Below are 20,156 nucleotides of genomic sequence, written 5' to 3' on the forward strand. Positions count from 1 at the left end.
AGACGCCCGCACACGGTCGATCTCGGCCTGGAAGTAGTGGGGGTGCTCGACGTCGGGCAGCAGGGGGCAGCGGGGGGACGGGGACGCCCCCGGTGCTGAGCCTCCACCGCACCGGCGCACGCATGTCGGGAGGCGCCGGGTAGTTCGCTTCGTGGAGGAGATGGGCTTCCCACTCGTGTAGAGAGCGGCGGCTGAAGCCATTGTCCGCTGCCCCTCGCCGGGGCACCTTTCGCCCATCGTCTGTGCGTGCACCGGGAGAGAGGGAAAGAGAGTTCGGCGGCGACGGCTGTGAGTGCACGGGGAGAGAGGGGGGTTGCGGGTAGGGTGCGTTCAGCGGCGAGGCAGGGGCGGCTTATATAGCGGCCGGGGGGTGGCATGTGTACGCGTGACGAGAGAGGGCGCGTTGCCTCACCGCGCCGCCCGTGAGGAATCAATGGAAGGCTGACCGGCGGCAGCCTTGGCATTGATTCCCCATGGAAACCGAGGCGATGAGGACGACGAGGCGCGGGGGTCGCTGACTCGGCGGGCCCGCCGTTCTTTCGCACCAAAAAAGATTGTACGGGGCCGCCGGGCGCCCCCCAGCGTGCCGGGTTTGGCCTGGGTTCGTCGGCGCTAGTTTCAGCCCTAACCGGCGAAAATTGGGCTCCTGTGGGCGCGACTGGGCCGATTTTTGGGCGTCGGTGCTAAAAAATGGCCTTGGGAGGCCTGTTGGGGTGCAGCTGGAGATGCTCTAAAGGCCACAACTCAAGCTATAACTGTGTTCGCCATCTTTGTATTTTATTTGCCTAAAGGAATTTGCAAAGAAATTAATGACATTATTGCTCAGTTTGGGTGGCGAGATGAGGAGGATAATAAAAAGATGGATTGGCTCGCATGGTGGACAATTCTCTTTCCTAAAAGTGAAGGGGGTAAGGACTTTAGAGATTTATATATTCTTTTAGCCTTGCGATGCTTGCCAAGCAATGATCGAGATTCATACCTAAACCTGATTTGTTCCACGCAAGAATTTTAAAAGCCAAGTACTACCCTAACTATGATCTCTTACAATCTACCCTTAAGAAAGGCTCATCATTCACATGGCCACAACATCATGTTTGCTTTTTCATCCTTCAAGCGTGGATATATTTGGAGGATTGGTACAGGGGAGAGGATCCTATACAGTTCGGACTGGAAGGTTATTACCCCGAAAATGCTACATTCACGGGCTCCTACGAAGAGAATACATAAACATCCTAACTAAGTAACTATGCCTCCTGATTTTTAAGGGGTGGGCCCCTCCCTTCCCTTATGTCCAATCACATCTTCGCACGTTGTTGATTTTTTATTACTTTTATTATTACCCACCCCACGAGGTTAAACAGTAGTTAGGGATCTAATCGATGCTATTATTATTGGTTTGTGGCATGAAGAGCTCACGGGGATAATGAGTTTGGCTAAAAAAAGGAGAGGAGAGGAGGGGATTGCTAATTTGGGTGCGGTAATCTCTCTGGGCCTCTCAACGTGCGGGTCGATGTATATATAGAGCTAATTAAGCTCCTTCATCCTCACATCGCACCACAATCTCTCCTCCTACGTAGTGTGCAAACCAACCAACGCAAGACAAGAGAAGCAGCAATGGCGGTGCAGCAGTGTACAGTGGCGCTCTTGGTGGCCGTCGCCCTCGTGGCGGGGCCAGCCGTCTCGTACGCTGCCGAAGCTGGCTACGCCCCAGCCGGGCCACAGCCCAAGGCCACGACTAAGGAGCAGAAGCTAGTTGAGAAGGCCAACAACGCCTTCAAGGCGGCCGTGGCGGCCGCAGCCGCAGCCCCTCCAATGGACAAGGGCAAGATATTCGCGAACACCTTCGTGTAGATCTTCGGCAGCTGGTCTCTTGAGGGGGTCACCGACACGTCCAGCACCAAAGCCATTTTCAACTCCAGGGTCGGCTTCACTCTGGCGGGGGCCTCACAAAAAGCCCAGGGTGCTACCCCGGAGGCCAAGTATGAATCCTTCGTGGCCATGTTCGACAAGTCGCTCTGCATCATCGTCGGCATCCTGAAGGTCCACTTCGGTGAGGAAGTCAAGGGGCCGATCCCTGCCGGCGAGCTCAAGGCCATCGACCAGATCGACGCCGCCTTTAGCACTGCAGCCACCACTGCCGATGCTGCCCCGATAAAGGACAGGTCCACCGTCTTCGACTCTGCCTTCAGCAAGGCCATCAAGGAGACCACGGGTGATGCATACGAGGCCTACAAGTTTGTCCCTGCCCTCGAGTCCGCCGTCAAGAAGAGCTACGCCACGTTTCTTCCCGGGAATCCCCAGGACAAGCGCACGCTCATTGAGTCATTCCTGAGCGACACCATCGTCTCCATGGTCGTCCCCGCCCCCGCCACCCCCACCGCCGCCGCCGCTGCCGGTGGCTACAAAGTCTGAGCTCATCACGCATATACTATATGTAGATATGCATATGTGTACGTGTGTACGTTACTGTGGCGGTGAGCGAGTTTGATCGATAATCAAAATCAATTCTTTGTTTTCGTTCCATGCACCGGCGATCGAGATCGATGACTTCTTAGAGCATCTCTAGCCGTTCGGCCCCCCCGGGGCTTGAAATAGCGCCGGCTGGGGGCCAACCGACGGAAAAATCGGCGTAGGGGGCTCGGGTTTCCAGCTGACCCCCAAGCTCGCCCCCTCAGCCGCCGATTTTGGCCCACTTTCGGTGAAAGTCGGCCCAATTTTGGCCCATGTTCGGTGTGGTTTGGAACAAATTGAACAAAAATTAATTTTTATCACATAGTTCATCACAGAAATCAATACAAATCAAATAGTTCAACAAATCAAACTCATAATTTGAACACAAAAAAACTCATATTTCATCACATGTCGAGCTAGGTGTTGCCCTTGAGCCTCTATAGGTGCTCCACCAAATCGTGTTGTGGTTCTTGATGCACATGTGGGTCTCGGATCTCCTGACGCATATTGAGTAAGGCAGACCAGGTTGCCGGTAGCTGGTGATCAACTTTGGCAAGAGGACCCTGCATGTAATATGGTTCAGTGTCAAACACTGGCTCTTCCTGCTCGCTCTCAATGATCATGTTTTGCAAGATGACACGGCAAGTCATGACTTTCCACATTTGATCTTTCAACCAGGTCAGAGCGGGGTACCAGACAACAACAAATCGAGATTGGAGCACACCAAACGCCCGCTCGATATTCTTCCTGCAAGCCTCCTGACACTTGGCAAAGTAGGAGTTCTTGCCTCCTGGCATAGGGTTTGAGATAGTCTTCACAAATGTGGACCATCTCGGATAGATGCCATCTGCTAGGTAGTATCCCTTGTTGTAGTGGCGCCCATTGACCTTGAAGTTCATCGGAGGAGCATGACCTTCAACAAGCTTGGCAAAAACATTTCAGCACTGCAGTACATTGATGTCATTGTGAGTTCCTGGCATACCGAAGAAGGATTGCCAAATCCAGAGGTCCTGTTTGGCCGCCGCCTCAAATACCAAACTACAAGCTCCTTTGGAACCTCTGTACATCCCCTGCCAAGCAAATGGACAGTTTTTCCATGCCCAATGCATACAGTCGATGCTTCCAAGAATCCCAGGAAATCATCTTGTTGCATTCTATACTAGGATCCGAGCAGTGTCTTCAGCATTGGGTGATCGCAAGTATTATGGTCCAAACATTGCCACCACTATTCTGCAGAACTTGTACAAACACTCAATGGTGGTGGACTCGGCCATGCATCCATAGTCTTCCAGTATATCACGGGGAGCTCCGTATGCAAGCATCCTCGTAGTTGTCGTGCACTTCTGGAGTGAGGTGAATCCAAGTGTGCCGGTGCAATCCTTCTTGCACTTGAAGTAGCTGACGAACTCTCGGGTGGAATTCACAATCCCGAGGAAGATCTTTCAGCTCATCCGATAAACAGCGCCGAAATACTTACTCCCCGTGCAGTGGAGTGTCGGTGAAGTAGTCGGCGTCGAGCAAGCAATAGCCCTTCAGTCGATGCCTCTGCTTTGCCTTTTGCCGGCCCGGCGCCGAAACACCTCGCCGCGGCTTTGCATTGCTCGCGAACAGGCGGCTAGAGCAGTGCTACCTCTTGAGCATGCATTCGTTTTCCCTTGAAGAGGAAAGGGTGATGCAACAAAGTAGCGTAAGTATTTTCCTCGGTTTTTGAGAACCAAGGTATCAATCCAGTAGGAGACTACATGCAAATCCTTAGTACATGCACAGACAGTTAAGAACCTTGCAACAAACGCGATAAAGGGGTTGTCAATCCCTTCACGGCCACTTGCAAAAGTGAGATCTAATAAAGATAATAAGATAAATATTTTTGGTATTTTTGTTGTATAGATTGAAAAGTAAAGATTGCAAAATAAACTACGATAAAAATAGCTAGTTGACGGGAGATTAATATGATGGAAAATAGACCCAGAGGCCATAGGTTTCACTAGTGGCTTCTCTCAAGATAGCATATTTTACGATGGGTGAACAAATTACTGCCGAGCAATTGATAAAAAAGCGCATAGTTATGAGAATATCTAGGCATGATCATGTATATAGGCATCTGCATCTACTACTATTACTCCACACAACGACCGCTATCCATCATGCATCTAGAGTATTAAGGGCATCTCCAGCCGTTGGCCCCCCAGGGGGCGTCTAAAAGCGCCGCCTGGGGGTGAGCCGGCGCAAAAAATGGCCCTGGGGGCGAGTCGGTCCCCAGCCGTCGGCCCCCAGGGCCGCCCCCAGGCGCGTATTAAAATAAAAAAAAGAAGGACCGTTCGACGAAGTTATGATAAAAACTAGTTCAATTTTGGCCAAACATGGCAAATTTCGGTGAAATTCGTGCATTTTCATTACATTAACCTAATCTAAAAAAGAAAGGGGCTGAAGTCGTCGCCGCCGTCGCCGCCATCGTCGTCGTCGGCCTTCTCCTCCTTGACGCGGGCGCCCCTGCTGGACCCCTGCCCAGCATCGCCATGGCGAACTGGCGGCGGCGCGTCGTCCTCGTCGTCGCTGTCGCATAAGACGACGACCCCGTCTTCATCGCGGCCGCGTCGGCGCTCCTCGAAGCGGTGCAGGGTGGCGCACTAGCGCTCCTTCTCCTTCTCCCAGCGCGCCTTCTCCATCGCAATGGAGTCCTGGCGCGCCCATTCTAGGGCCGCGTCGTCGTCGTCGAACTCCGCCTTCACTGGCGCCAACCCCGGCTCCGTCTTCACCGGCGCCAGCCCCGGCTCCATCTTTGGCTTGACGAAGCGCGGAGGTGCCGACGAGGATGAGGCGCACCGGCCGCCCTCATTGATGACGATGCCGACGCTGCGAGTGCGCCGACCGATTGGCGTCTTCGCCGCGGGCTCGGCCTTGACGCCGAGAAGCACCGGAGAACCGGAGGAGTGGGAAGATGAGCGAGAGGAGGAAGACAAGGAGGAGGTGAACCTCCTTGGTGCCCATGCGCGTTGGTGTTGCGACGGGGCGGCCCCCGTCACAGGATAGGTCAACGGCGGGTTGTTGCTGCCGTCAAGGTATGCCAGCACGCCATCCAGCATGCGGCCGGGGACGCCCCACCACAGGTGGCGCCCCTCGCTGTTCTTCACGCCGTCGACCACCGGCCCGCCGTTGGTGGAGGCCAGGCGCTGCTGCTGGCGGCGCTGGAAGTACGCCGCCGAAGCCGCATGATTGTCGGCGATGTACTGGGGGAGGGAGCGCTCGTCGTCGGTCAGGGAGGCGCGCGCGACCTCGATCTCCTCGGCGAAGTGCCTGGGCTTCGCCACGGCGTCGGGTAATGGGGGAACGGGCACTCCCCCGTCGCTGAGCCGCCACCCCGTCGGCCCGGCGCGCATGTCCGGCGGCGCCGGGATGTTCGCTTGGAACAGGAGCCAGGACTCCTGTTCGCGGAGCGAACGGCGGCCGAAGCCATTCGCCGCCGCCTCGTCTCCGGGGAAGCGCTCTGCCATGGCGATGGGCTCGGCGGTGGTAGAGAGGGAGAGAGAGGGGCTGCCGGTGGCGCTCGGGAGAGGAAGACAGAGACAGAGAGAGGGGCTGGGCGGCGGCGAGGGGCGAGTCTGGTGTGGGCATAGACGACTGACCGCCGGCTTTTATAGCCGCTCCGCGCCCGTGTGTAAGCGTGCGAGGGAGGGGAGGCGTCGGCGCGCTATCCCGTGACGCGCCGCCCATGAGGAATCAATGGCAAGGCTGACCGGCGGCAGCCTTGCCATTGATTCCCCGCGGGAACCGAGGCAGTTGGGGGAAGACGAGCCGCCGTGTCCCTAACGCGGCTGGCCCGCGGCTTTTTCGCGCCAAAACAGTTTGCCCCGGCGCCCCCGGGCGCCCCCCAGCACGCCGGGTTCGGCCTGGGTCCGCCGGCGCTGTTTTCGGCCCAGGCCGGTGAAAATCTGGCTCCTGGGGGAGCGACTGGGCCGTTTTTTTGGCGCCGGCGCAAAAAACGCCTGGGGAGGCCTTCCTGGGGGCGCGGCTGGAGAAGCCCTAAGTTCATAAAAATAGAGTAACGCATTAAGCAAGATGACATGATGTAGAGGGATAAACTCAAGCAATATGATATAAACCCCATCTTTTTATCCTCGATGGCAACAATACAATACGTGCCTTGCTGCCCCTGCTGTCACTGGGAAAGGACACCGCAAGATTGAACCCAAAGCTAAGCACTTCTCCCATTGCAAGAAATATCAATCTAGTAGGCCAAACCAAACTGATAATTCGAAGAGACTTGCAAAGATACCAAATCATGCATATAAGAATTCAGAGAAGAACCAAATATTATTCATAGATAATCTTGATCATAAACCCACAATTCATCAGATCTCGACAAACACACGGCAAAAAGTATTACATCGAATAGATCTCCAAGAAGATCGAGGAGAACTTTGTATTGAGATCCAAAGAGAGAGAAGAAGTCATCTAGCTAATAACTATGGACCCGAAGGTCTGTGGTAAACTACTCACACATCATCGGAGAGGCTATGGTGTTGATGTAGAATCCCTGCATGATCGATTCCCCCTGCGGCGGAGCACCGGAAAAGGCCCCAAGATGGGATCTCATGGGTACAGAAGGATGCAGCGGTGAAAATAGGGTTTCATGGTGCTCCTGAATGTTTTCAGGGTATATGAGTATATATAGGCGAAAGAAGTAGGTCGGTGGAGCTGCGAGGGGCCCACGAGGGTGGGGGCGCGCCTACCCCCTGGGCGCGCCCTCCTGCCTCGTGGCCGCCTCGTTGCTTCCTTGACGTCCACTTCAAGTCTTCTGGATTGCGTTTGTTCCAAAAACGATCCTCATGAAGGTTTCATTCCGTTTGGATTCCGTTTGATATTCCTTTTCTGTGAAACACTGAAATAGGCAAAAAAACAGCAATTTACACTGGGCCTTTGGTTAGTAGGTTAGTCCCAAAAAATATAAAAGTGCATATTAAAGCTCATTAAACATCCGAAACAGATAATATAATAGCATGGAACAATAAAAATTTATAGATACGTTGGAGACTATCAAGCATCCCCAAGCTTAATTCTTGCTCGTCCTCGAGTAGGTAAATGATAAAAACAGAATTTTTTATGTGGAATGCTACCTAACATAATTTTCAATGTAATTCTCTTTATTGTGGCATGAATGTTCAGATCCGAAAGATTCAAGACAAAAATTTAATATTGACATAAAAATAATAATACTTCAAGCATACTAATTAAACAATCATGTCTTATCAAAATAACATGGCCAAAGAAAGTTCATCCCTACAAAATCATATAGTTTGGCTATGCTCCATCGTCGTCACACAAAATACTCAAATTATGCACAACCCCGGTTTCAGCCAAGCAATTGTTTCATACTTTAGTTTTTTCAAACTTTTTCAACTTTCATGCAATACATGAGCTTGAGTCATGGACATAGCACTATGGGTGGAATAGAATATGATAATGGGGATTGTGTGAAGAAGACAAAAAGGAGAAAGTCTCACATTGACGCAGCTAATCAACGGGCTAGGGAGATGCCCATCAATTGATGTCAATGCAAGGAGTAGGGATTGACATGCAACGGATGCAATAGAGCTATAAATGTATGAAAGCTCAACAAAAGAAACTAACTGGGTGTGCATCCAACTTGCTTGCTCATGAAGACCTAGGGCATTTGAGGAAGCCCGTCATTGGAATATACAAGCCAAGTTCTATAATGAAAAACTCTCACTAGTATATGAAAGTGACAAAATAAGAGACTCTCTATAATGAAGATCATGGTGCTACTTTGAAGCACAAGTGTGGAAAAAGTATAGTAACATTGTCCCTTTTATTCTTTTTCTCTCTTTTTTATTATTTGGCCTTCCCCTTTTTTTATTTGGCCTTTTTTGGGATAATGCTCTAATAATGATGATCATCACACTTCTATTTAATTACAACTCAAAGATTACAACTCGATACTAGAACAAAATATGACTCTATATGGATGCCTCCGGCGGTGTACCGGAATAGGCAATGAATCAAGAGTGACATGTATGAAAGATTATGCATGGTGGCCTTCCCACAAATACGATGTCAACTACATGATCATGCAAGGCAATATGACATTGATGAAGCGTGTCATAATAAATGAAACGGTGGAAAGTTGCATGGCAATATATCTCGGAATGGCTGTGGAAATGCCATAATAGGTAGGTATGGTGGCTGTTTTGAGAAAGATATAAGGAGGTTTATGTGTGATAGAGTGTATCATATCACGGGGTTTGGATGCACCGACGAAGTTTGCACCACCTCTCAAAGTGAGAAAGGGCAATGCACGGTACTGAAGAGGCTAGCAATGATGGAAAGGTGAGAATGCGTATAATCCATGGACTCAACATTAGTCATAATGAACTCACATACTTATTGCAAAAATCTAGAAGTCATCAAAACAAAGTACTACACGCATGCTTCTAGGGAAAGGGTTGGTAGGAGTTAACCATCGCGCGATCCCGACCTCCACACAAAGGAGGACAATCAAAGAATAAATCATGCTTCAAATTTGTCACACAACGGTTACCATACGTGCATACTACGGGACTTGCAAACCTCAACACAAGTATTTCTCAAATTCACAATTACTCAACTAGCACAACTCTAATATCACCATCTTCATATCTCAAAATAATCATCAAGTATCAAACTTCTCTTAGAATTCAATGCACTTTATATGAAAGTTTTTATAATACCCATCTTGGATGCATATCATATTAGGACTAATTTTATAGCCAAAGCAAATTACCATGTTGTTCTAAAAGATTCTCAAAATAATATAAGTGCAACATGAGAGATCAATAATTTCTATAAAATAAAACCACCGCCGTGCTTTAAAAGATATAAGCAAAGCACTAGAGCAAAATTATCTAGCTCAAAAGATATAAGTGAAGCACATAGAGTATTCTAATAAATTTCGATTCATGTGTGTCTCTCCTAAAAGGTGTGTACAGTAAGGATGATTATGGTAAACTAAAAAGCAAATACTCAAATCATACAAGACGCTCCAAGCAAAACACATATCATGTGGTGAATAAAAATATAGCCTCAAATAAAGTTACCGATAGACGAAGACGAAAGAGAGGATGCCTTCCGGGGCATCCCCAAACTTAGGCTTTTGGTTGTCCTTGAATTTTACCTTGGGGTGCCTTGGGCATCCCCAAGCTTAGGCTCTTGCCACTCCTTATTCCAAAATCCATCAAATCTTTACCCAAAAACTTGAAAACTTCATAACACAAAACTCAAACAGAAAATCTCGTGAGCTCCGTTAGTATAAGAAAACAAACCACCACTTTAAGGTACTGTAATGAACTCATTCTTTATTAATATTGGTGTTAAACCTACTGTATTCCAACTTCTCTATGGTTCATACCCCCCGATACTAGCCATAGATTCATCAAAATAAGCAAACAACACATGAAAAACAGAATCTGTCAAAAACAGAGCAGTATGTAGTAATCTGTATCAAACGCATACTTCTGTAACTCCAAAAATTCTGAGAAATTAGGAAGTCCTAATAAATTTGTTTATTAATCTTCTGCAAAAAGAATCAACTGAAAAGCAGGTTCCTGTGATTTATGAAAACTAATCTCGTGCGCGCAAAAGTTTTTATTTTGCAGCAAGATCAAATTAACTATCACCGTAGGTTATCCTAAAGGTATTACTTGGCACAAACACTAATTAAAACACAAAACCACATCTAACCAGAGGCTAGATGAATTGTTTATTACTAAATAGGAACAACAAAAATAAAATTGGGTTGCCTCCCAACAAGCGCTATCGTTTAACGCCCCTAACTAGGCATAAAAACAAGAATAGATCTACGTATTGCCATAATGATAAGGTAAATCATGAAAACTCATCTCATATTCCCCTCATATTGCACAACCAATTCATCATTATGAGCATTCTTTTGGCAAAACGTCATGAGCCTTTGCTCAAGAGAAAAAACCTAGCCCATTGTTTTGAATAGCAAAATCATCATTAAGTTCGGAGATTCTATCAACTAGAACATTGGTAGGAACCCTTTTTCTAAGGTTTTCATTATAAGCAGCATGATCTAAAGATTGTAAACGCATTATGTCTTCTTGATTAAAAGGGATAGCTTCTATGGGAGGACGACCAGCATCCACCCTATAATGCGCAAAATTTTCTTTGGCCTCTTTCATTATAAATCTGAACTCATGTGCCAAAAAGATAGTAGCTGCTCGCTTAACAGAAGAATGCTCAATATTGGAAAATTCTAGAAAAATCCTTTGTATGCAAGGATGCAAATGAATAAACTGTCTTTGAAGTTCAACTACAAGCAAGGATATTGCATCCGCAAGACTACTAGTTCTATGAAGAATAGACCCACCCATAGTGGCAAGGCACTGGCACAAGTAAAGAAATCTTGAATAACCCCTTTTCCAATAATATTACCACTACCGACCCGAAACTTTTTAGTGTGTAAAATAGTAGGTTTTTCAAGAGGATCATCAAAAGTATCAAAGTTTCCCGCGTTATTACTATTATCCTTATCAATGATAACCTCCCCCGTTTCAGACATGATGGCAACAAGTCGCACAAAGAGCGAGCTCACAAAAAGGTAGGCAAAAAGAGACGGACGGAAAAGGGCGAACAAAACGACAAAGGTGAAGTGGGTGAGAGGAAAACGAGAGGCAAATGGCAAATAATGTAATGCGAGGGATAATAGTTTATGATGGGTACTTGGTATGTCTTGTCTTGTGTGTAGATCTCCCCGGCAACGGCGCCAGAAATCCTTCTTGCTACCTCTTGAGCATGCATTGGTTTTCCCTTGAAGAGGAAAGGATGATGCAGCAAAGTAGCGTAAATATTTCCCTCAGTTTTGAGAATCAAGGTATCAATCTAATAGGAGACTACATGCAAATCCCTAGTACCTGCACAAACAGTTAAGAACCCTGCAACCAACGCGATAAAGGGGTTGTCAATCCCTTCACGGCCACTTGCAAAAGTGAGATCTGATAAAGATAATAAGATAAATATTTTTGGTATTTTTGTTGTATAGATTGAAAAGTAAAGATTGCAAAATAAACTACGATAAAAATAGCTAGTTGACGGGAGATTAATATGATGGAAAATAGACCCGGGGGGCATAGGTTTCACTAGTGGCTTCTCTCAAGATAGCATATTTTACGGTGGGTGAACAAATTACTGCCGAGCAATTGATAGAAAAACGTATAGTTATGAGAATATCTAGGCATGATCATGTATATAGGTATCACGTCCGTGACAAGTAGACCGAAACGATTCTGCATCTACTACTATTACTCCACACATCGACCGCTATCCAGCATGCATCTAGAGTATTAAGTTCATAAGAACAGAGTAACGCATTAAACAAGATGACATGATGTAGAGGAATAAACTCAAGCAATATGATATAAACCCCATCTTTTTATCCTCGATGGCAACAATACAATACGTGCCTTGCTGCCCTGCTGTCACTGGGAAAGGATACCGCAAAATTGAACCCAAAGCTAAGCACTTCTCCCATTGCAAGAAATATCAATCTAGTAGGCCAAACCAAACTAATAATTCGAAGAGACTTGCAAAGATATCAAATCATGCATATAAGAATTTAGAGAAAACCAAATATTGTTCATAGATAATCTTGATCATAAACCCACAATTCATCGGATCTCGACAAACACACCACAAAAGGTATTACATCGAATAGATCTCCAAGAAGATCGAGTTGAACTTTGTATTGAGATCCAAAGAGAGAGAAGAAGTCATCTAGCTAATAACTATGGACCCGAAGGTCTGTGGTAAACTACTCACACATCATCGGAGAGGCTATGATGTTGATGTAGAAGCCCTCCGTGATCGATTCCCCCTCCGGCGGAGCGCCGGAAAAGGCCCCAAGATGGGATCTCACGGGTACAGAAGGTTGCGGCGGTGGAAATAGGCTTTCGTGGTGCTCCTGGATGTTTTCAGGGTATATGAGTATATATAGGCGAAAGAAGTAGGTCGGTGGAGCTGCGAGGGGCCCACGAGGGTGGGGCGCGCCTACCCCCCTGGGCGCGCCCTCCTGCCTCGTGGCCGCCTCGTTGCTTTCTTGACGTCCACTCCAAGTCTCCTGGATTGCGTTTGTTTCAAAAACGATCCTCGCGAAGGTTTCATTCCGTTTGATATTCCTTTTCTGCGAAACACTGAAATAGGCAAAAAAAACAGCAATTTGCACTGGGACTTTGGTTAGTAGGTTAGTCCCAAAAAATATAAAAGTGCATATTAAAGCCCATTAAGCATCCATAACAGATAATATAATAGTATGGAACAATCAAAAATTATAGATACGTTGAAGACGTATCAAGCGGCGAGGACCATGAGGTGCTCTTCGTCCTGGGCGTCGGCATCGGCTTCCTCCTCCAGCAGCACCGCAAATGTCTCCTCGTCATCCGAGTCCATCACCGAGTAGACAAATCGCCGAACACCTGACGGGCATGGTAGTCGTGCAGCCGCTGGTAACCCCGCCTGCGTGGCCGGAGCGCCGGAAAGCTCGCCCAGGAGCGGAGTGGAGGCTGCTACGGCAAACCCCCTCTTTCCGGCAGCAAAATGGCCTTTCTAGCGGCGATGGGCAGGTAGGCGGCACCAAGATCGGCACGGCGGCAGAAGGGGTAGTGCGCGCGCGGGGGGGGGGGCGAATCTAGACATGTAAAAACATTTTTCGCCTGATAGTGGTGGCCCATACACCGCTTTTCCTTCCGCCGGATCCCCCAAGCGCCCCTAGTGCGCTGGGTTCGGCCTGGGATCGCCGGGCCAAAAAATGGGCCGAACCGGCGGAATTCGGCGTCCTGGGGGCGTGACTGGTTTTTTCTTTTTGGCGCCGACGAATAAAAACTTGCCCTGGGGGCTGTTGGGGGTGCAAGTGGAGATGCTCTTAGTTAAAAAAAAATTTAGGGTCTCTTAGTTAAATTATATTAATAGGTAGCTGAGCGAGCGTGTGGGTGTGGCTAAATTTTCTTTCGGAAATGTTGCCTGCCGGCCGATCGGCTAAGCCATCGCGTCGGTTCCACAGGTCCTCATCTGCACGTGGGGCCACACACTTATTCGTCCATATATCTCCAGCAGCTCGGCTCACATGCGCTTCTCCCTCTCGTCGCGCTCCTTCAAGTCCTGATGCTCCCGTGCCTCCTCACCTGAGCTGCTGAGATGCCCACACGACATGGGCGGCCGACGACCGGGATGCTATGACCGCTGCGCCAGTTGCTACAACGGCAGTGACCGCGAGCTGCAACGGCGGTGCCAGGGGCATATGGGGATGCAGCCATTGCGCACCGTGATGCTGGAACCTTGCTTCGACAAAGCTGCGGCCGGCAACCAGAGATGCTTGGACAGGTTATGGCGACGGCCACAACAGGAGTTGCATCTGGTGAGGGGCGAACCTACAACCACCCGCACCGGGAGCTGCATCCGGCATGGAAAAAAGCTGCAATCGGCGAAGCCGCGAGCTGCGCCCGGCGTGAAAAAAGCTTCGACCAGCGAGACCACGAAGGTGAGTCTGGCCTCCGGCGTGAAGAAAAGTTGTGACCGGCATGGAAAAGAGTTGCATCCAGCATGGAAAAAATATGCAACCGGCGAGGCTGCGAGCTACGTCTGGCGTGGAAAAAACCTGCGACCATGAGCCAATTTGCTACTACCGGCAAGACGATTTGCTACGATCTGCGAGGTCGCAAGCTACGTCGGGCGCGGAAAAAAGCTGCAACCGGCGAGTCAATTTTCTACGACCGGCGAGACGATTTGCTACGACCGGCAAGTCGAGTTGGTGCGACTCGAGCAAGCAGTGCTACAACCGTTCGAAGAGGCCGCAACTACGGCGCAAGGGCGGCGACGACGGGCCCGCGACCAGCGAGCTGCAACTGGTGGTCGCGCGGCCCTACATCCGTCAGTTCAAACGCTTGCGTGTGTCTTATGGCACGGCCCTGGAGATGCCCTAAGTTTTCTGCTCGGCCCGCATGCCCTGCCTTGCCTGCCAAATGCATGCAAAGTCTGCGGGCTGTGGACCTTTCCTTTCTTGGCCACTCATCGCAGCAACAATGACCAACGGTACGTACCGGAGTCCCAAGTTCACCCCTAGCTCTTCTTCAACCAACCAATCACTTGACTTGACTTGCGCGCACACACGCAATTGTCGAGAAACCCACTCTGGCGCCCACATGTAAATGCCACCCGCCCGTCTGCTTGCCGGCAAAAAACAGTCTGCCGCTTGGCTTGGTCGGCGCCCGCTATTTATACATGACCAGGCCCGGCAAGAGCCGCATCACTCCTTCGCTCCCTATCACCTCTCTGCATCACACTCGCCATAGTCTCGAGTTCCAAAGCATTCTGGGGCAACCTCTCCACCGAACAAAAGTAGGAGCTCTCCGGCATTGTAGCCAACTGGAAGACCCATTGGCCAGCGGATACGACTAGCTTGCCGGCGAGTTCTTCGGAGGGCAGCGATGCCGACGAGACAATGGAAGAGGCGGCCGACGACGTGGCGCATGAGACGGCGGACGTTGCTAGCTTTGCATCGACTGCGCCGCCACCATCGTTCGCGCCCCGCCGCCACAAACAACAAGGTCGGCACTTCCACGGGTGTCGTTGTCGATAGTGAAGAAGAGTAGAACATCGGGGGCCGCCACCGCTTGGGTCCCAGGAAGGCCACTGCCGACGTCTTGCCGGGCTTCGTAAAGGCCACCGCTCTCCCCCTCCCAGTGAAGCTTCACTTCCCGATCTCACAGTCGGCCGGTGAGCTTGCTGCCGGACATGGGAAAGACAGGTCGTGGGACACGGGTGCCGTCATGGCCGACGATCATTTATACTAGGTTAAAATAGCCCATTCTGCTATAGTTTAGTTGAAATGTGTTGGAAATGTAAAGATTTTTGTCCAGTTTGATGAAAATTATCCGGTTTGTGTGTAATTCGTCCGGTTTGAAAATGTATGTTTGCATGGTTGGATGGCCGGCTACTATATCATTGTCCACGAACCCGTCCATATGCGGATGGATACTCGTAGACAACCTTCCCGCCATGGTCAAGCACTCGTTTCATCATATAACCTTGATAGCCTCGTAATTGAGATTGAGCGGATAACAGAGAGCCCCCCGCGTCGCCCCCGCTCGGGCGACTCGGGCGGGATCTCGATCCCTAGCCGCCGTCGGTCCCCTCCCCTCCCTTCCTCCCCTCCCTCCGCCGCCGCCGAAGGACGCCGCCGGCGATGGCCCGGGGCTGACGGCGGTGGCGGGGGTCCTCCCTCTTGCCTGCGCCGTGGGGGTGGTGCGGCGCCCCGCGGCATGGGTGGCGCGGCCGATCTGGCCTGGCGGCGCGGCGGCTGCCTCGGCCAAGGGCCGATCTGGCCTGGCGGCGCGGCGGGCTTGCCTTCCGACGGCGGCGCGGCGGCTGCCTTGGCCAAGGGCGGCGATGGTGGGGTGCGACAGCCGGTTCTGCCTCGGGCTGCGTGGCGGCGTTCGGCGGCGGCGGCCGGGTCTGCGGCGACACACCATCTGACCTCGGATCGGCGGTGGCGGCATGGAGGGCCTGGTGGTTGGGTCGGCACCATGCAGGTTGTGCTCTCCGGACAGATCTGATCTGGCCGGTGCGGCCTGCTCGTTGTGCGGCGGCTCAGATCGGCGGCGACCCGTGCACACATTACGTGATGGAGGTTCTTCGAGCGGATCCGGGTGAAAACCTTGTGCTCGGCTTCATGCCATGGCCGGCGTTGGTGACACCCTGTTGTGTCATTACCTTCTTGAAGGCATCGCCGTGGAGAAGCTCTAGACCTCTATCCGCTACCTCCGGGGGAAACCCTAGATCAGTTGATCGGATGACGGCGGCGCATTGGTGTCGTTTCCTTCTTGGGGGCGTCATTCTTGGAGGCGTACACGGGATCGAGGGAGCAGCGGGCGCCTTTTTGGTGGAGCGGTGCTTCATCCTTCACATTGATGACGGCGGATCTCGGCGGCGTGGTGCGGTGGAGACTCGGCGCCCGATGCGCGGTGATGGACTCGCGCAGGTGGAGGTAGTTGTCTGGCGTCAAGGTGGCGTCGATGACGGAGTGACCTCACAAGGTAGAAGCCTCAATATCTGCTCTGAAGACGGACATGTGGAAGATGGCGGCGACGACACATGTGAGTGCGTCAGACCAGTTTTTGCCCCAGACCCAGTATGTGGCTCGGATGGGGCTTCTGGCTTTGGATGATAGGATTAGGTGAGTAGTCTGGGTATGTGGCCCAGGTAGCACCCCTGCATCATTTGAATAGGAGTAGTGGCATATGTTGTCAAGATGACGGATTCAGGCATATTGTTGTAATACTTTGTAAGGTCCTCGAGAATAATCAATAAAGTGGCCATATGCATCTCCCAGATGCAGAGGCTGGGGGTCATCCTCCTTTTCTAAAAAAAAATTGAGATTGAGCGCGAGGCTTCTCGGGAGGAACTGAACACCGGCACTAACACCGCTCCTTGCCGCGTTCTCGTGTGATGTCGCCTGAGGTGAGCTGTCGTCGAAGTCGATTCGAGCATATCGCCTGAAACCAGGGGCTCCTGTTCAAGGCCACACACTAGCATGGCGTCGATCTCCATCGGGCTTGACTCGCTCTGTCGTCTACGTCAGGGGCGGATCTGGGCCCCAGGCCCCCAGGGCCCAGGCCCGGGGCGTGGCTTTTTTTTTAGTTAATACCTAGGTATGTTTTTGAATTGGGCCCGGGGCTTAGCCCAACTAACAGCCAGGGCCCAACCCAACACACTCGTTTCCAGTTCGCTCGATGCCAATCGCAGACCTAGCGAAACTGGAGGCAGCAGCCACGAACGCGCAGGCAGGCAGGTGAGTCCGCCGCCGCCGCCCGCCCCAGTCCGCCCGCCCCGTCGCCCGCGGCCCCGCGCCCCCCGGCCTCCGCGGCTCCGCCCGTCCGCCGACCGCCGCTCACGCCTCACCCCGTCGCCCGTCCGGCCGTCCCCCGCTGGCGCCTGGCGGCTTGCTGCTCGCCTGCGCGCGCCCGGCCCCTTGCTGCCTTGCTGGCCCTGCTGCAGTGCTGCTGCTCCGCTGCTCGCTGGCTGCCCGGCTCGCCCACTCTGCTCCGGCCTCTCCTGGTCTGCTGGATTGGTAATGGATTGGCTGCTGCCTGTTGCTGCCTGCTGTATTTTTGAACATTTTTGATCTGCTGCTGCCTGCTGTATTTGAATGTAAATGTTGTTGCTACAATGCTACTGTTAATATCAATTTCATACTGCTGCTGCCAGTTCTTTGTGAGTGTTGTTGTTGGCCTGTTGCTACTGTTAAGGTGTTAATACTAACTGAATATCAATTTCATTTCATTTTGTAGAATAAAAGATGAAAAGGAGACCACCAAAGTAATTATTGATGACATTGGAGATAGAAATTTTTCTTTACTTGTTGATGAGTCCAGAGATGCATCAATAAAGGAGCAAATGGCTATGGTTTTAAGGTTAGTAACTTTGTATCTAATTGTTGTTTTGTTCCTTACTAATAGTAGTACTGTAGTATCTAATTGTTGGTTTCTCGTGCTTCTTTGTGTTATGTAGGTATGTCGATAAACATGGGTATGCGATTGAGAGGTTCATTGGGATTAAGCATGTTGGTGACACAAGGGCAGCTTCTCTAAAAGCAGCTTTGGATGGTATGTTTCTTAAACATGGCTTGTCTATGTCTAAATTGAGAGGGCAGCGGTACGATGGAGCTTCTAACATGAGAGGACAATTTCGTGGGTTGCAAAGGTTGATACTAGATGAAAATCCTTATGCATTTTATATTCATTGCTTTGCCCATCAGTTGCAGTTAGTGGTTGTTGCTGTTGTCAAGTGTTGTTCCTCTGTATTGGATTTCTTTAACCACATAACTTTGATTGTCAACACCGTCAATGCTTCTTGTAAGAGACATGATGAACTAGCCCAAGAACAACATGATAATATTGTGAGTCAATTGGAGTCTGGGGAAATTTTTTCAGGAAGAGGGAAAAACCAAGCAACCAACCTTGTAAGACCTGGAGATACACGGTGGGGCTCACATCATAAAACTTTGTGTCGGTTTATTGAGATGTGGACATCTGTTTTGCATGTATTAGAGAACATTCATGATGATGCAGAAAATTTAACACAAAGGGGTCGTTCAATACCCGCTCGGGGTCGTTCAAGGGGGCGTGGTGGTCAAATGGTAACTTTCTATCAACGCTTCAGATATGAAATATTCAATGTTCTGCTTGACCAAATAATTACTGAGTTAAATAACCGCTTTGCTGAAAGATCTACTCAATTGTTGAGATGCATTGCTTGTCTTGATCCAAGGAACTCATTTGCTAATTTTGATGAAGACAAACTTGTTCAACTTGCTCAGATGTATGCTAATGACTTCTCCATATATGAGATTTCTTTTGTCCTTAGAAACCAACTTGAAAACTTCATTGCTGATGTGAGAGCTGATCCAAGTTTTGTTAGTTGTAATGACCTTGGTAGTCTTGCTGTGAAGATGGTCCAAACTGATAGACACATAGTCTTTCCTTTGGTATATCGTCTTATTGAGTTGGCATTGATTTTGCCTGTTGCAACCGCATCAGTGGAAAGAGCTTTCTCAGCTATGAGTATTATCAAGACTGAGTTGAGGAATAAGATGGGTGATGATTGGTTGAATTATTCCATGGTGTGCAATATTGAGCGAGAAATATTTGCAAAGGTTGATGATGATGCTATTATATATCGCTTTCAAGACTATAGATTTCGCAAAGGAACTTTACCTCGTCGTAGTAGTAAGTTTTCAACTTTGTACAATGATAATTGTTTCACTTCATGTTTATGTCTTCTCTCATGAAATTTTGCTTCTGATTTCTCTTAAGGTGTTGGCTCTTCTTCCACCGTTGATCAAGTTATGGAAGACACTGATGAAGGAAACAATTGATTTGGTACTCTTTGTACTGCACGTACTGTTTGTAGTTCTTGTCATCTTCTTATCTATTTTGTTGTATCTTTAAGCATTGAGTTTAAATTCTAAATATTTGATGCAATTGAGCCATATTTGAGGTAGCTGTAGCTTGATGGATTTTAAGTTTTTCTCTCGCGACAAAAAAAAAAATTTGGGCCCGGGGCTTGCTCCAATCCTGGATCCGCCACTGGTCTACGTCCATCGGCTAGATGAGGCCCAACGTCTTCATACACGGTTCCTCGTCGTTACCGTTGTTCATGTCCGGCTGGCCAAGAAGGGTCTCCATGTCAACAGCGAACACCATGAGCCGTGCAAGGCGAAGCTTAGTAGGTTGCCGGGGAAGAACTCAATGTTAGCGCTGGACCCGGCTCACAAGCACTACACACTAAACGTACGCATCGATTCCGCCGTCCGGAATTAATTGCAAGTCAAGCGTACGCGAACCCGCTGATCTGATCTGAACACATGGCGCCGGGTAGGATAGGATTAATTAGTTAAGGGTTACTACATTATTTATAATCATTAAAGAACAAATCTACCCCTAATAAGGAAGTACCAATATATCCAAAAGCAAAAAATTGACCGATCCATACTGGCCCCTGGATCAAGTAAATACTACACACTATTTTGAGTAATATGATGTATCATAAAAAATCTCTAGATGTATAAATACAATAAGTAGAAAATATGTGCATTACGCTATCTTTCACATGCATGGTTGGTTACAATTTAGTGTTCC

At 49.6% G+C, this 20,156-nt stretch overlaps 1 protein-coding gene and 1 pseudogene across 4 annotated transcripts; both read left to right on the forward strand.

Moving 5' to 3' along the window:
• The first annotated feature begins 1,563 nt into the window (after positions 1-1,563).
• Positions 1,564-2,412, forward strand: LOC123082422 (pollen allergen KBG 41-like; annotated as a pseudogene).
• A 14,841-nt stretch (positions 2,413-17,253) lies between these two features.
• LOC123082424 (zinc finger MYM-type protein 1) lies at positions 17,254-19,507 on the forward strand. Of its 4 annotated transcripts, XM_044504751.1 has the most exons (7): positions 17,254-17,587; positions 17,808-17,930; positions 18,028-18,122; positions 18,450-18,498; positions 18,588-18,655; positions 19,056-19,244; positions 19,332-19,507. In XM_044504751.1, the coding sequence occupies exons 2-7, from the start codon at positions 17,914-17,916 to the stop codon at positions 19,391-19,393; spliced, it is 480 nt and encodes a 159-aa protein (XP_044360686.1). In that variant the 5' UTR covers positions 17,254-17,587; positions 17,808-17,913; the 3' UTR covers positions 19,394-19,507. The 4 variants fall into 4 exon arrangements, with proteins under 4 accessions (XP_044360686.1, XP_044360685.1, XP_044360684.1 ...); XM_044504750.1 differs by having other exon boundaries at positions 18,028-18,498; XM_044504749.1 differs by having other exon boundaries at positions 18,450-19,244.
• The last annotated feature ends 649 nt before the right edge of the window (positions 19,508-20,156 follow it).

This window comes from Triticum aestivum, chromosome 4A, assembly GCF_018294505.1.
Source record: "Triticum aestivum cultivar Chinese Spring chromosome 4A, IWGSC CS RefSeq v2.1, whole genome shotgun sequence".
Classification (NCBI taxonomy): Eukaryota; Viridiplantae; Streptophyta; class Magnoliopsida; order Poales; family Poaceae; genus Triticum; species Triticum aestivum.

Coding starts and splice junctions, on each gene's coding strand:
- LOC123082424 (XM_044504748.1), top strand. Junction 19,245..19,331: donor AACTTTACCTCGTCGTAGTA/GTAAGTTTTCAA, acceptor ATTTCTCTTAAG/GTGTTGGCTCTTCTTCCACC.